This window comes from Schistocerca americana, chromosome 10 (genome assembly GCF_021461395.2).
Source record: "Schistocerca americana isolate TAMUIC-IGC-003095 chromosome 10, iqSchAmer2.1, whole genome shotgun sequence".
Lineage (NCBI taxonomy): Eukaryota > Metazoa > Arthropoda > Insecta > Orthoptera > Acrididae > Schistocerca > Schistocerca americana.
Genome location: NC_060128.1, coordinates 170,083,592 through 170,097,665, shown reverse-complemented (window position 1 = coordinate 170,097,665; position 14,074 = coordinate 170,083,592). Strand labels below are relative to the sequence as shown.

General features: G+C 39.5%; 1 protein-coding gene and 1 non-coding gene across 2 annotated transcripts in view; one reads left to right on the top strand and one right to left on the bottom strand.

Annotated features, from left to right (window-relative positions):
* The window catches only part of LOC124552726, a 54,752-nt gene extending 47,363 nt beyond the window's left edge, over window positions 1-7,389 (bottom strand). The window contains exons 1-2 of the mRNA XM_047127065.1: window positions 7,305-7,389; window positions 7,079-7,165 (exon numbers count right to left, since the gene is read on the bottom strand). Of these exons, the coding sequence (XP_046983021.1) occupies window positions 7,079-7,165; window positions 7,305-7,310 (93 nt within the window). The 5' untranslated portion in view covers window positions 7,311-7,389. The remainder of the gene's footprint in view (window positions 1-7,078; window positions 7,166-7,304) is intronic.
* Window positions 7,390-12,767: 5,378 nt separating this feature from the next.
* Window positions 12,768-12,842, top strand: Trnas-cga. The gene has a single exon. It is a non-coding gene; the product is annotated as a tRNA-Ser (tRNA).
* Window positions 12,843-14,074: the final 1,232 nt, after the last annotated feature.

The window sequence follows — 14,074 nt, the reverse complement described above, 5'->3', positions numbered from 1 at the left end:
TTTGCGTGAAAGTGTGTGTATGTGCGTGTGTGTGTCTATTGTTGACGAAGGCCTTAATAGTCAAAAGCTATAATTGTGAGTCTTTTTGTTGTGCCCTGCGACTCAGTATCTTCGCTATATGGTCACTAGCAAAATTTCCTTCTCCTAATGTAATTAACTTTGAGTTTTTTATGCTTGCACATGTAATGCCCATTAAATGGAATGCCTCCATAGAAACAGAACCTGGTTAAACAACTTATATGTGATCAGAAATTTAAAGACAACTTTTCTACCAAGAAGAACTGATGCATGGATCTCTTTTATAAAAAGATATAAGGTAAGCCTACCCAAAATTAAACAGTTACCTTCACCACTGGAGGACTGTTTGATGCCGACAGGCTGCCTTGTCATGGGGCTGAGAAAACTTCATTTCAGTCCACCTTGGTTGTACTGGTAACTGAACCCTGCTCTTCCACATGGCAGTCAGAACCACTGACTACTCAGCAACAAGGGCAGACCAACAGCTACTATAGCAGAATCTCATCAAGAGTCCTTTAACAAAATCCAAAGAAATTCTCGTCATATGTTACGATTGTCAAGGTAAGTGCCCAGACACTTGTATATTAATGACCTTGCAGACAATATTAATAGTAACATCAGACTTTTTGCAGATGATGCAGTTACCTATAATGAAGTACTGTCTCAGAGAAGTTCCATAACTATTCAGTCAGATCTTGGTAAGATTTCAAAGTGGCGCAAAGATTGTCAAATTACTTTAAATGTTCAGAAATGTAAAATTGTGCACATCACAAAACAGAAGAACATAGTATCCATTGACTATAATGACAATCAGTCAAAGCTGGAATACACCAATTCATATGAGTTCCTGGGTGTAACACTTTGTAGGGACATGAAACAGACTCGGTGGAGAGTGAAGCAGGTGGCAGACTTCAGTTTATTGATAGAAAACTGGGGAAATGCAATCAGTCTACTGAGGAGATTGCTTACAAATTATTCATGTGATCCATTCTAGAATACTGCACAAGTGTGTGGGATCCATACCATATTGAACCAACAGGGAGTATTGAATATTTACAGAGATGGGCAGCACGTATGGTCACAGGTTTGTTGATTCATGGGAAAGTGTTATAGATATGCTGAAGAAAGTGAACTGGCAGACTCTTAAAGAGTCTTTCTGAGAGACTTTCTAAATGTATCCCGATAAAGTCTATTACCAGAGGTTCAAGAACTGGCTTAAATGATGACTCTAGGAATATACTACAATACCCTTGTATTGCTCACGTATGGATCACGAGAGTAAGATTAGAATAAATACTGCACTCACAGAGGCGTTCAAAAAATCATTCTTCCCGTGCTCCATACGTGACTGGAATGGGAAGAAATACTAATAATTGGTGTAATGGGGCATACCCCTCCCATGTACTTCACACTGGTTTTGCTGAGTGTAGATATAGCTGTAGAAATGACACAGAAACTATAACTGAGGGTAGCAAAGCAAAAGCAGAAAATAAAACACCACTGGGAGACCGCAATCAGTGTACACTGTAGAGTGCAGTAAATTGCTTTTTTAGAATTCACGTTGTGGTGGTACTGTTGGTTGAATAGAGGCGAGAGAGGATGTAGTTTTTAGTGACCAATGGGAGGTTTGCATTCAGTTGTTGTTCAGCTGTGATAATGCAGTGGACACGTGAGGAGGACTCACTTTGTGTTGAAGTGTATTTCTTGAATTCCCACTTGATCATAGAAGTGCAAAGTGCTTTTCATTTGCGATTTGCAGAACCCCTACACAGACATGATCTTGGACGACAATCAATTTTAAATTGGATAAATGCATTCAGAACAACAGGGGATGTGTCATCTGTATGAAGAGGACCTGAGAGAAGTGCCACAAGATGTCAAACGAGTTGGAGCAAAGTACTGCAATCTCCAAAATGCTCAGCTCGGAAACACCCACTTGCTCTCAGCACTTCAAGATGTTCTCTCTGCCGGATTCTTCATAATGAACTGAATTTTCACCCGTATAAAGGGTGTGTGGCAACTGCCAGGTCGGGATTATGTAAAATGAAGAATATCTTGTAAAGACATGCTTGCAACCATACCCGGTGATGCAAATGTGCTCTTTTTTTATGAGGCACATTTTCACCTCAGTGTGTGTGTAAACAAACAGAATATGCAACACTGGAGCAACATGAACCCCAGGCAAATTCACCAGAGACCCCTGCACTCAGACCATGTCACTGTGTGGCACGCTGTATCACGAGTAGGCATCAGTGGCCCTTATTTTTCCCAGGAAAATCATCGTACTGTAATTGTGAGTTCGGATCATTACTTAAATATGCTGCAAGAGTTTTTCCAGCCAGCTTTCAAGGCAAGGCAATGCAATTACAGGATACCTGCTTTCAACAAGATGGTGCCACTGCACACACAACAGGCATTATCATCAATTTCTTGAGGCAAACATTTCCTGGAAGACTTATCTCTTGGATGGGGGATCTCAATTGGCCTGCACAATCACCGGAATTAGCCCCATAAGATCTTTTTTTTAGGGGTTACCTGAAGTCAAAGGTGTGTTGCAACTGCCCCAACACCCTGGAAGACCTACAGAAGAATATTCAGGCTGAAATTGCAAGAATACTAGACATGCTTGAAATGGTGCATGAAAATTTCAGAAAACGACTGCAGCAGTGTGTGGATTGTGAAGGTAGACATTTGGCACATATACTGTTTAAACCGTGTAATTAGAAAATTCCATTATTGTCCACTATGAGAAAAATAAAAATGTAAGTTTCTATGTGGTCATTATTTTCTCATTTCATTCCCAAATCAGCAATTTATTGCACTCCACCCTGTACAAAGGGAAATGCTTTCAAAACACTCGTGCAAGCCACCTTAGAATATAAAATAGTGTATGTGCTGGCAGATTGACTGGGTTGAAGTGCCCTTAACAGTGTCTGTGTCTTTTGGATTGTGGGCTGATGCTAGCAATTCGTTGTCACTGGTCATAGGCAGCTGGGTGATAATAGATGATAGCTGATGAGAATCACTGGATCTAATTATTTCTTTTGGTGGAATGTACAAACTGATTACAATTATCTCTAGGGTGACCAAGTCATTTTTGCAGAAAACCGGAATACAACCAGCCATACTCCAATGGATCCCCAAAATGTACCTAAGTGTTTTTAATTTTTTGACGTTAATGTTATGTTAACACCTATTCATTCTGTCTGATTTTGTGTCCGTGATTTAGACTGGATTTTAAGGTACTTGTAGGTTCACAGTTTTGTTTCGCACATGATGCAGCCTCCTCAGAATCCGGGTCAATGAGGGATTAGCCCCCTGGGGTATATTTGTAATTATCACATGGTTCATGACTGCTTCACAAACCAAAGTTTCGACTTTGGCTACAGCATTTGCACTAGCCTGGTTACAACTGAGGTGGTTAGTGCCAGAGGATGTAATCAGGCCACTCCACTGGAATCAGATGCTTTTTGTGGCTGCTCCACTGGAGTACAGATGCCACTCTGTTGTGATGACCTTGGGATTCGCCAAATCTTCCTTTTGAAATGACTGCCCATCTTCTTCCACCCTCCAGCTGTTGACCTTTTCAGACTACAATTTTGATTGAGAATGATAAGGATTTGTTGGGCACATTTTGAGGTTGGATGAGGAGAGGTTGGCTAAGAAGATATGGAATGCAACATGTCATGTGGGAAACAACTGGATGAAAGAAGTCAGAGATGATTGGAAGGCTGTAGGAATAAAAGAAAGGAATCTGCAGGCAGTAGTACAGGACAGGGAGAAGTATAAAAGGTTGGTGGATGGTCAGAGGTGGCCAGACATCAAAATCAAAGTTGTCTCAACAGAAGAAGAAAAAACAGAAGAAGCGAGAGTATGAAGAGGTATTGGGATGAAAGAAGATGTGCAAAACATGCCACACATGATCCTGAAGGGTCCTAACAAAACACAAGAAGAAGAAGACCTATTGTTAACCTGATGACAGCCTGTATACTAATACTAAAAAAGACAAATACAAATTTACTGTTTCATAACGTAAATAATAAAAAACAAATATATTACAATTTTCCGAAGTATTACAGCTATGGTGTTGTTAATAAAACAAAATTAATATAAGCTTTAAATATTACTGAGTGCTTGCAGATGGAGTAGAATGTCCTTGGAGAAAAGCGTATTTTTCACAGCTCCCAGTCTTCTTAACCATATCTTTGTTCTTTGAGATGTAATGGTAAAATCGAACACAGTCAAATACGCAGCTTTATAAGACCTGTACTATTGCTTCAAGAGTGTCCACTTCCAATCCGTTCCTTTCATTAATCCACTTATTATTCAAGAATGAAAATATTCTTTGTACTTCGGTATTATGAGCTGATACTGCATACAAATACCTTGAAATTAGTCATGCTGAAGATGGTCACATATTTTATAAAAGATCAAGCACTTCTCATGACATGATACTGCAATAGTGCTTCATTTTCATCATTCCACTTGTGAAGATTTTCTTCACCAAAATGCGTCAATATCTCAGATTGATCAAAGGAAACTGAGTCATCAATTTCAATTTTTCCCCTTCAAGTAACACACTTTCTAATTCTGGCACTCTCTTCAGTTACATCTAATCAAACACCAACAGTAACGGTGAATATGAGGTGCTCCAGTTGCTCAGATATTCCTCCTTTTCCTAAGGCTGATACTGTAGTTCTTGCCGAACTAAACATTTTTGCAATGGAAGAATCATCAAACATTATGCTCATAAGCTTATTAGTACAAACACTGGACCTAAAGGTTTGGTGATGTTTTACTGTGTAGTGGGCTAGTGTAAGCTCGGCTGCTTTAACTTGTCTCTCTCAAACTGAATAAGGTTTACAAAATAATTTTGTAGAGTTTTACTACAACTTGATGCACTGAATCTGCTAAAGTACAACTTGATTTGATCAATTATGTCAAACGCTGACCATGACTGATATTAATAATATAGTTACATATCGAAACACTCTGTTTCGTAATCAAGTTACCGCTATTGATAAACCTTCTGCCCTCACAGTAACTGTCATTGAATCTGCAGTCATATTTTGGAAATGCGATTTGCAACTCAGTGGCAACAATATGACTAATAGGAGAAGACACTGCCACAGCTTGTCTGACACAACATCAACAACTACACTATTCTGACTGACAGTGGTTAAGTAACTTGACAATTGGACAATTTTCATAATTCATCTCAAGCTGCTCCCCCCAGAACTGTTTCATCAACACAACTTCATTCCAGCCACAGTACAGCTCACACCAAGTTATTGTTTCACTGTACCAGTCTTCATAATGCGATTACTGTGGGACTATGGATTTGAAACAGACCACTTTACCATGCTGTAATTAGTTTTGTTAGTGAAATATCTAAAAACTGATAGTATTTCATAAAATATATTAAAAAAATGAATTCCAGGGCTTTTAATCATCGCGAAACGATTTTTCTGGACAGTGTTTGTTACGATTAAATACCTGGACAATCCCTGTTTTCTGGGGCGTTTGGTCACCCTAATTACATTACATAAGAATGGAAAACAACTAGGTGTGGCGTCAGATTGACCTTAACTAAGTCCAAGGCCTAGGTTACATTGAAATGTGACAGTCTGGTCGCTTGTTGCCGAAGCCATCGAGCCTACCATGGAAGAAAACTAGATGTGCTAACAGAGTAATCTGTAGCTTAGGCCGAAGACTGGATTATGTTGGAATGGGGCAATTTGCCTATGCTAGGAAGCCAACGTATCTCAACACGGAAATAAGACTGCTGTACTATAATGATATGCAGTGTAGCTCGAGATAAACGTAATAACCTACTACCATTTCTTATTACCGTTTTTACTGAAAATTCCGATGTGGTTACATCACCAAAAACACAGCCTAAATTTATTTTAGAATCATTGGAAATTACCGACGAGCAGTCTTATTGGCTACCGACATCTGACTCACGATTAAGATTCATCGTCCCATCACGAGAGTTGGTACAAACATCGGCACGGACAAAACAGCCTTGAATACCATGAGTGCATTTTACCGAAAATGCGTGTGTGTGTGTGTGTGTGTGTGTGTGTGTGTGTGAGAGAGAGAGAGAGAGAGAGAGAGAGAGAGAGAGAGAGAGATATGTACTTCATACTTCACGTTGGACACATCGTTCTTCCGTAAGGATTAAAAAAAAAATGTCATATTGGCGAACTCAAGAATCAGAGCATGCAAGATTAGCGTCCCGTCCATAATGAGATTATTACATACTGAGCACAAACTTCGATTAAGGGAGGATGGGTTAGGAAATAGGTTATAGGCCTGACATCTCACCGTTTGTCTTAATAATTTTTAAAAAAAACCTTGAAAAATGTAAACATAGACGGCCTAGCATCAATTTGAATCACAGCGCCTCCGAATGAAATTCCAGTGTAAGCCTTCAACTATTCTGAGATCCCATTTAGTAGAAGCCATATTTTTACCGTTTCCTTCAGCTACACAAACATATTATTTCCTTCAGCTACATTATCTAAGAAAATAATTCCAAATGAAAATGACAGTTGTTTGAAAAGTGCTATATCGAACCTTTTTTCCATTTAAAAAAGTATCCCACAAGCAGCAGCCATTTACGTCTCGTACGCATACTAAAAATCAAGTTACAGTTATCTAACAGGATATTTCAGGTCAAGGCACTAATCCTTAGACGCATGCATGAACGCAAGAAATGCATCGTCCGGGAAAGAGAAATGTTCACTTATTTTTACAGACGACAATTAGCCTAAACAAATCGTGGGACTAGGCAACAATTCCTGCACAATTGTTTTCCGGTTCCTTACAACTACCAACACATTCCATTCAACATTGAGGGATGAAAAGTTAGTGGCTCAAAGGCGACCTGAATAACTATGTCCCATTGATTTCTAACGGCTTACAGAGCTATTCAGAGAATATTCTTATCTTTCAGCGCACACCTTCAGCGCTTTCGTAACAACTAAACAGCGCTAACTAAAACAGCGTCTTTTAACCACACGCTAAAATAAGAAAGTTCTCTCGCAATACTTACGAATTCTTTTTCTTTTTCCGTGCAGTTGTCTGAATTATGTTCGCTCACTATGTTTTCACAATCAGGCTGCTTCTGTACTTGCTTCATCTGAAACAAAGCAGTACGAATAAGTCGTGCCAAACGAAGACAATTATATTAGAAAAACGATAAATAAATTACCAAGTGCCTGCTGACCAACTGACATTAACTAACACGATAAATATGTGGGGAATTATTATTTACTCACCGTCATAAGAGGCAGATAACAAGCAACGAAATTCTACCTTTAACTATATAGTTGTAATCTCACGAACAGTACAATAGGACTTATTGTTTCAAAAAAGTAACAATAGACTTTCGGCATCAAAGACTATCCAAGTGCAATAACTATGCACGTCCTGGCGCTCAGATTATATTTACTGATGTAGCTAATCATAACCTATGTTGTAACGTTGATCAGAACGCAGCCAAATCCAAAACACAATCTAATATAGTTTACAAAATTGCATGGTGAATGATAAATACTTCAAGAATGTACATAAACAAGTGCTAATAATATCAAATTTTTCATAAATAAATTTAAAAACAAAGATAAAGATCGAGAATCAGGTTCTAATTACTTTAAAGTTTACGAAAGCAAATTTAAAATATAATTTGGTATTAAACCTGGAAACTGCGGCAGCACGTTCCCAAAAGGTACATCAACATTGATATCTACATCCACCCTCTGGAATCCACTTATCATTTTACAACCGTGAAATAGAGTAACTTTGGGACACGGGTTGTAACTGCGGGACAGCACATAATTTTCAGCATTTGAATTAAGCGCCAACGCTATTCGTTTGGAATTGCACCCAGTCGCTGCTACGGCAATATGTGCTGCCAACATTTGGAAGCTATCACGCCACTGTCGTTTGAATACATTTGGCCAAATTTTCGGGGTTATGTGTTTTCCGAAAACGTCATACTCCAATAAAAGACTCTGCATATTACGTTACTAACATGTATTTATTTTGAAAATTACATACTCGGAAACTTCTTTTCTTTCATAACAGTGTTTTTTGTATGTACATATACAGAGTGTCCCAGAAATGTTGCGACAAATTTTGTGGTATTGCAGAGGGTGTCTTGAGAAAAAAATCAGGATAGGAACCGGTGTCCGGAAATGTCATTCAGCGACGAAACGGAGTGTCGATAACGTAAGCTCCAGCGTCTGTCGCTAAGCCACCTCTTGTGCAGCAAATGTGACTTCGTACGCTGACCAACCGTAAGTGGAATGTCTTGCAATGTTGTTTGTTATTCAGCGATCGCGACTGGTTGTCACGATCACCAGTGGAGATAGAGCTAGCTGCTGCTCAGACAGGCAATGTCTCCTATGAATGTGGTGCTCTTATGGCCTAGGTAGATGAATCAGATATGCAGTTCATTTTTCTCCTTGAAGCCTCTAAAATCTCGAATATCTCTCGGTATTCAGAAAGAAAACTGTGTCAGCTTTCAAAGTCACATTTGCCACTGAAGGTCTGACCCAGCGACACAATGCTGGCACCTATAGCTGTGATGTTCTGTAGTATAATTGGATGACGTTTCTCAACACAGACTCCTGTCCTCAATTTGTTCCTCAAGACACGCTCTGCAACCCCTCAACGTTTGTCACAGCATTTCTGCGACACCTTGAATTACTTTACACCTTAAAATTGTAAAAAGTCAGCCACGGCTGGCATAACTTTGCGACTGTACCGTAGTTAACCCCAAGTATTCTTAAAAATATTTGTTAACTTTTTCAGTATCATAACTGACCAATGATGCCCAGAAATCCATAACACATTCTTGAAGCAGAGCCAACAAGAATTACACAGAGGCGAGCTGGAATGAAGCCTTGCAAGTGGAATCACACCTACCCACATCTGGAACTATGGTGAAACTAATGTTATTGACGATCCTTGTGCTGCAAAATTTATCACAAAAAGAGAACCAAGGAGCCAGAGAGGTCGCAAAATTCATCTAAGACATACACATCAATAACATTGTGTGGAAATGCAGTGAGATATATGCGACCACCTTATGTCACAATAAGGCGGAGAAAATTTTGAGAACATGGACCGAAAATGGTTCTCCAACGATCGCTACAATCGAATCAAGTTAGGACCGTTTGATGGATACACTTTTGAGGACAGAATCACATCGATAGTTTTCCCTATTTCGAAGCACAATTAAGGACCAAAGGCCTTATTGGTGACCCCTTTAGTTCTCATATCAACCAAGGAAAAACAACTGTAATAAATTTGCTGTTGCCTTAGATCTTCATAAATAAACGACTGATGTGTGGGCACAGGAAAAATTGATTTCTCCTAGAATTCCAAAGCGAAAATGGTGCTGTCTCAATGTTTCCCCAAACAATGGCGTGATATTGGAAAATTCGATTGGGTACATGTATTACAATTTCATTGCTTGTAAAGATGAATTATGTCCACATTCCTAAAGAGAAAGACCGGCTTTATATACAAACAAGGTCTTAATGAATTTGTTTTACAAGTATAGACTAGAAAAAAATTGTAAAAGTGTCCCAAGGTTACCGCATTTTATGGAACATAACATGGTTTTTTCCCTTTCAATTGGTGCATGGAATGCTGTCCAACAGCTCTATTTATGCTGCAATTAGTTTACTCTTTCCTTCAGAGGTCATATGAAGATGATATGTGAGAGACTGTAGTATACAACTAGATTATTCACTTGATACTGGTTCTTGAATTGAAATGAAAAGAACCTTAGTTAATTAGTTACATGTTCTGTAGATCATTTGAACGATTCTTCTATTGAAATGTCGTGGACCAAGTCAGTTTATGATATACGAGGGCCGTTCAGAAAGTAACCTCCGGTTGATTTAAAAAAATACACCAAGTTAAATAAAAATATTTTAATATATACATCTTACAACTACATCTTTGCACTATTTTTCTACATAGTCTCCATAGCGATTGAGGCACTTATCGTATCTCTTCACAAGCTTTGAAATTCCTTCTGCATAAAAATCACCTGCTTGTGCCTGGAGCCAGCCTGTGACCGCATCTTTGAGCTCTTCGTCATCATCAAACCGCTGTGACCCGAGCCATTTCTTCAAATGCATGAAGAGGTGATAATCACTTGGCGCCAGGTCTGGGCTGTAAGGTGGATGGTTGATAACGTCCCACTTGAAGGACTCAAGAAGGGCCGTTGTTCTGCGAGCAGAGTGAGGACGGGTGTTATCGTGCAAAAAAACGATACCGGAAGTCAGCATACCACGGCGTTTGTTCTGTATAGCCCGTCGTAACTTTTTTATTGTTTCACAGTACACGTCTTGATTAATGGTCGTACCACGTTCCATGAATTCAACCAACAACACCCCTTTGGCATCCCAAAACACCGTTGCCATCAGTTTTCTGGCAGAAAAATCTTGCGAGGCTTTTCTTGGTTTGGTAGGCGAATTTGAATGTGCCCACATCTTTGATTGTTCTTTTGTCTCAGGGTTCACGTACTTAATCCAGGTTTCATCACCGGTCACGATTCTGTTTAACAATGGTTCTCCTTCGTCCTCATAACGTGACAGAAAGTCTAATGCAGAGGCCATTCTTTGAGTTTTGTGGTGGTCGGTAAGAATTTTGGGCACCCATCGTGCACAGAACTTACGGTAACCCAATCTTGCTGTCACTATCTCGTACAAGAGAGTCTTAGAAATCTGTGGAAAACCAGTAGACAGCTCCGACATTGAGAAACGTCGATTTTCACGAACTTTTGCATCAACTGTCTGAACGAGTTCGTCAGTCACCAATGATGGTCTACCACTCCTCTCTTCATCATGAACGTTTTCTCGTCCACTTTTAAATAAACGTACCCATTCACGGACAACTCCTTCACTCATAACTCTTGGTCCGTACACAGCACGAAGCTCACGATGAATAGCTGCTGCAGAATATCCTTTGGCTGTAAAAAACCTTATGACAGCACGCACTTCACATTTGGCGGGGTTTTCTATTGCAGCACACATTTCAAACTGCCACAAAAACTAAACTAGCGCAGGTACGACGTTCACTCGACCACGGCTTGATGCCGACTGACCTGTTGAGTGCGTGAACGCACAGATGGCGTCGCTACTCCCCCCACAACCCGCACTGTGACCAATCGGAGGTTACTTTCTGAACCGCCCTCGTATGTATACATGATTTCTCTCAACATTAATGAACACAGTTTCAAACAGCAATTCGTCAATGGAATAGAGGGAGTTGTCCAGGTAAAGTGATTTTAAATTACATTTAAAACTTGCTTTTGCTACCTGTCAGATATTTTGCGTTAATGGGAAAATGACCTAATATTTTTGTTGCTAGGCGTGAGACTCCTTTCTGACCCACTGACAGCTTTAATAATGAGTAATAAAAGTCATTTTCCCCCCTAGCATTGTAGGTATGAGCATCGCTTTTTTTCAAATTGTGATGGATTATCTACGAATAATTTCATTAGCGAATATACACAGAATTGCAAAACTAAGAAGGAGCTTTGCGACATACACGAAAGTTGGTAGGCTTATTTCTACATCTGAAACATGATGTCTACTTAAATTTCGCACCAGTCTCATAAGAGTGGAGCTAGTAGCATGACAATGAGGGCGCTAATCAGGTTTGCTTTAAATTCAAGCTGTAATGGTCTTGAGTCTTGGTTACCTTTAAGATTAGATGTGGTGAGTTGATGTTAGTCAAGAAAGAGTTTAAGGCAACAAATACGCCATTATCAATACCTCACTGAATTTGAATGAGGTCGTGTAGTAGTGCTACTAGAATCTGAATGTTCCTTCTACGAAATTGCACAAAGACTTGGCCCATCAAACTGCATCTGCAGTAGCAATTTGAGCAGCAATTTACATCACAGTGACACAATGAACTGTTACAAAACAGTTACTTTGAGGACAACTCTGAGCCAGACATCTCATAGCATGCAGTAGATTGACTCCAAACCACTGCCATTTGCGACTTCAGCATGTCAAGCGAGAGCCCATTGGAGGACAGGGTGAAGGTCTGTTGTGTTTTCTGGTGAAAGCTGGTTCTGCCTCGGGGCCAGTGATGCCTGTGTTTTGGTTAGGAGGAGGCCAGTTGAGGCCTGCAACCAACCTATCTGCGTGCTAGACACTGGATCTATGCTTGGAGATATAGTCTGGAGTGTGATTTCGTATGACAGCAGGAGCAGTCTCGTGGTTATCCCACCCAGCCTGACTGTTATGATAACATATCAACTAAGTTAATCACAGCATGTTAATGTGAGCTGAGTGCTATCTTAAGCTCTTTGTGTAATGAATCTCTTATCAGCAGTACACTTCCAAACTGACTAAAATATGCTGAAGGGGAATAAAAAGATACTGTCAACTATCGACCAGTTTCACATTTACCTGCTTCTTCATAAATATTTTAAAAGGTTCCAGAATGAGATTTTCACTCAGCAGCAGAGTGTGCTCTGATTTGAAACTTTCCTGGCAGATTAAAACTGTGTGCCGAACCGAGACTCGAACTCAGGACCTTTGCCTTTCGCAGGCAAGTGCTCTATCAACTGAGCTACCCAAGCACAACTCACGCGCCATCCTCATAGCTTTACTTCCGCCAGTAGCTCGTCTCCTCCCTTCCAAGTTTGGAGGTACTGGTGGACGTAAAGCTGTGAGGACGTGGCGGCTGTGAGGATGGGGTGTGAGTCATGCTTGGGTAGCTCAGTTGGTAGAGCACTTGCCTGCGAAAGGCAAAGGTCCTGAGTTCGAGTCTCAGCCCAGCACACAGTTTTAATCTGCCAGGAAAGTTTCATTTGAAAAGGTTGCATTCAAGCATCTTCTTAAGCATCTGACTGAAAATAATATATTTTCCCAGTCTCAGTTTGCGTTCCCTAAAGCTTCTGATGCAGAGAAGACTATTTACATAAACAGTGGAATGTACTTAATTCATTAGATAACGAATCAGAGGCTGCTGAAATTTTCTGTGACCTGTCAAAAACCTTTGTCTGCCTGAGTCACAGCATTCTCTTAAGCAAATTAGAATATTATGGTGTCACTGGCAGCATTACAAAATAGTTCAAGTCGTACCTAACTGACAGGAAACAAAGAGAGCCGTTGTGAAATACATGTGGAGTAAGCTTTCAGTCTTCATTTGACTGGGAAATAATTGCCTGTGTGTTCCTCAAGGTTCTGTCTTGCTACCATTGCTTTTTCTTATGTATATTAATAACCTCTCGTCTGTTACATTGCCAGATGCTAAGTGTGTCTTGTTTGCAGATGACACAAACATTGTAACAAATAGCAAGTCAAGTACAGATTTAGAAATGACTGCCGATCAAATTATCACTGACATTAATAAATATTTCAAAGCTAATTCACTGTCATCAAACTTTGAAAAGACCCACTATATGCAGTTCAGAACATGTAAGAGATTTCTTTCCATCATATGTATAACATGCAGATAGAAGAGGTTGACAATGTTAAATTTCTTGGAATACAACTCTGTAATAAATTCAGTTCTGCAGGGTGTGCCACAGAACTGATGAAGTGCCTAAACAAATCTGTATTTGGAATGCCAATGATGTCAGATGTAGGAGATACAAATATAAAAAACTTGCATAAATTGCTTACTTTCATTCTATTATGTCATATGGAATCATATTCTGGGGTAACTCAACAAACTGAGCAAAAATGTTTCGAATTCAAAAACGTGTAATAAGACTCATTTGTGGTGCAAATTCAAGAACATTATGCAGAAATCTGTGCAAGGAACTGTATATTCTAACCACTACTTCTCAATATATTTATTCCTTAATGAAATTTGTTGCAAATAATATGTGTCTATTTTCAACTAATATCTCAATATATAGTGTGAATAATAGAAATAAGAACAATCTACATAAAGAATTGAAATCACTTACCCTGGTCCAAGAAGGTGCCCAATATTCAGGAACAAACATTTTCAACAAATTGGCAGCAACCATTAGAAACTTGGTTTCAGATAAAGCACAGTATAA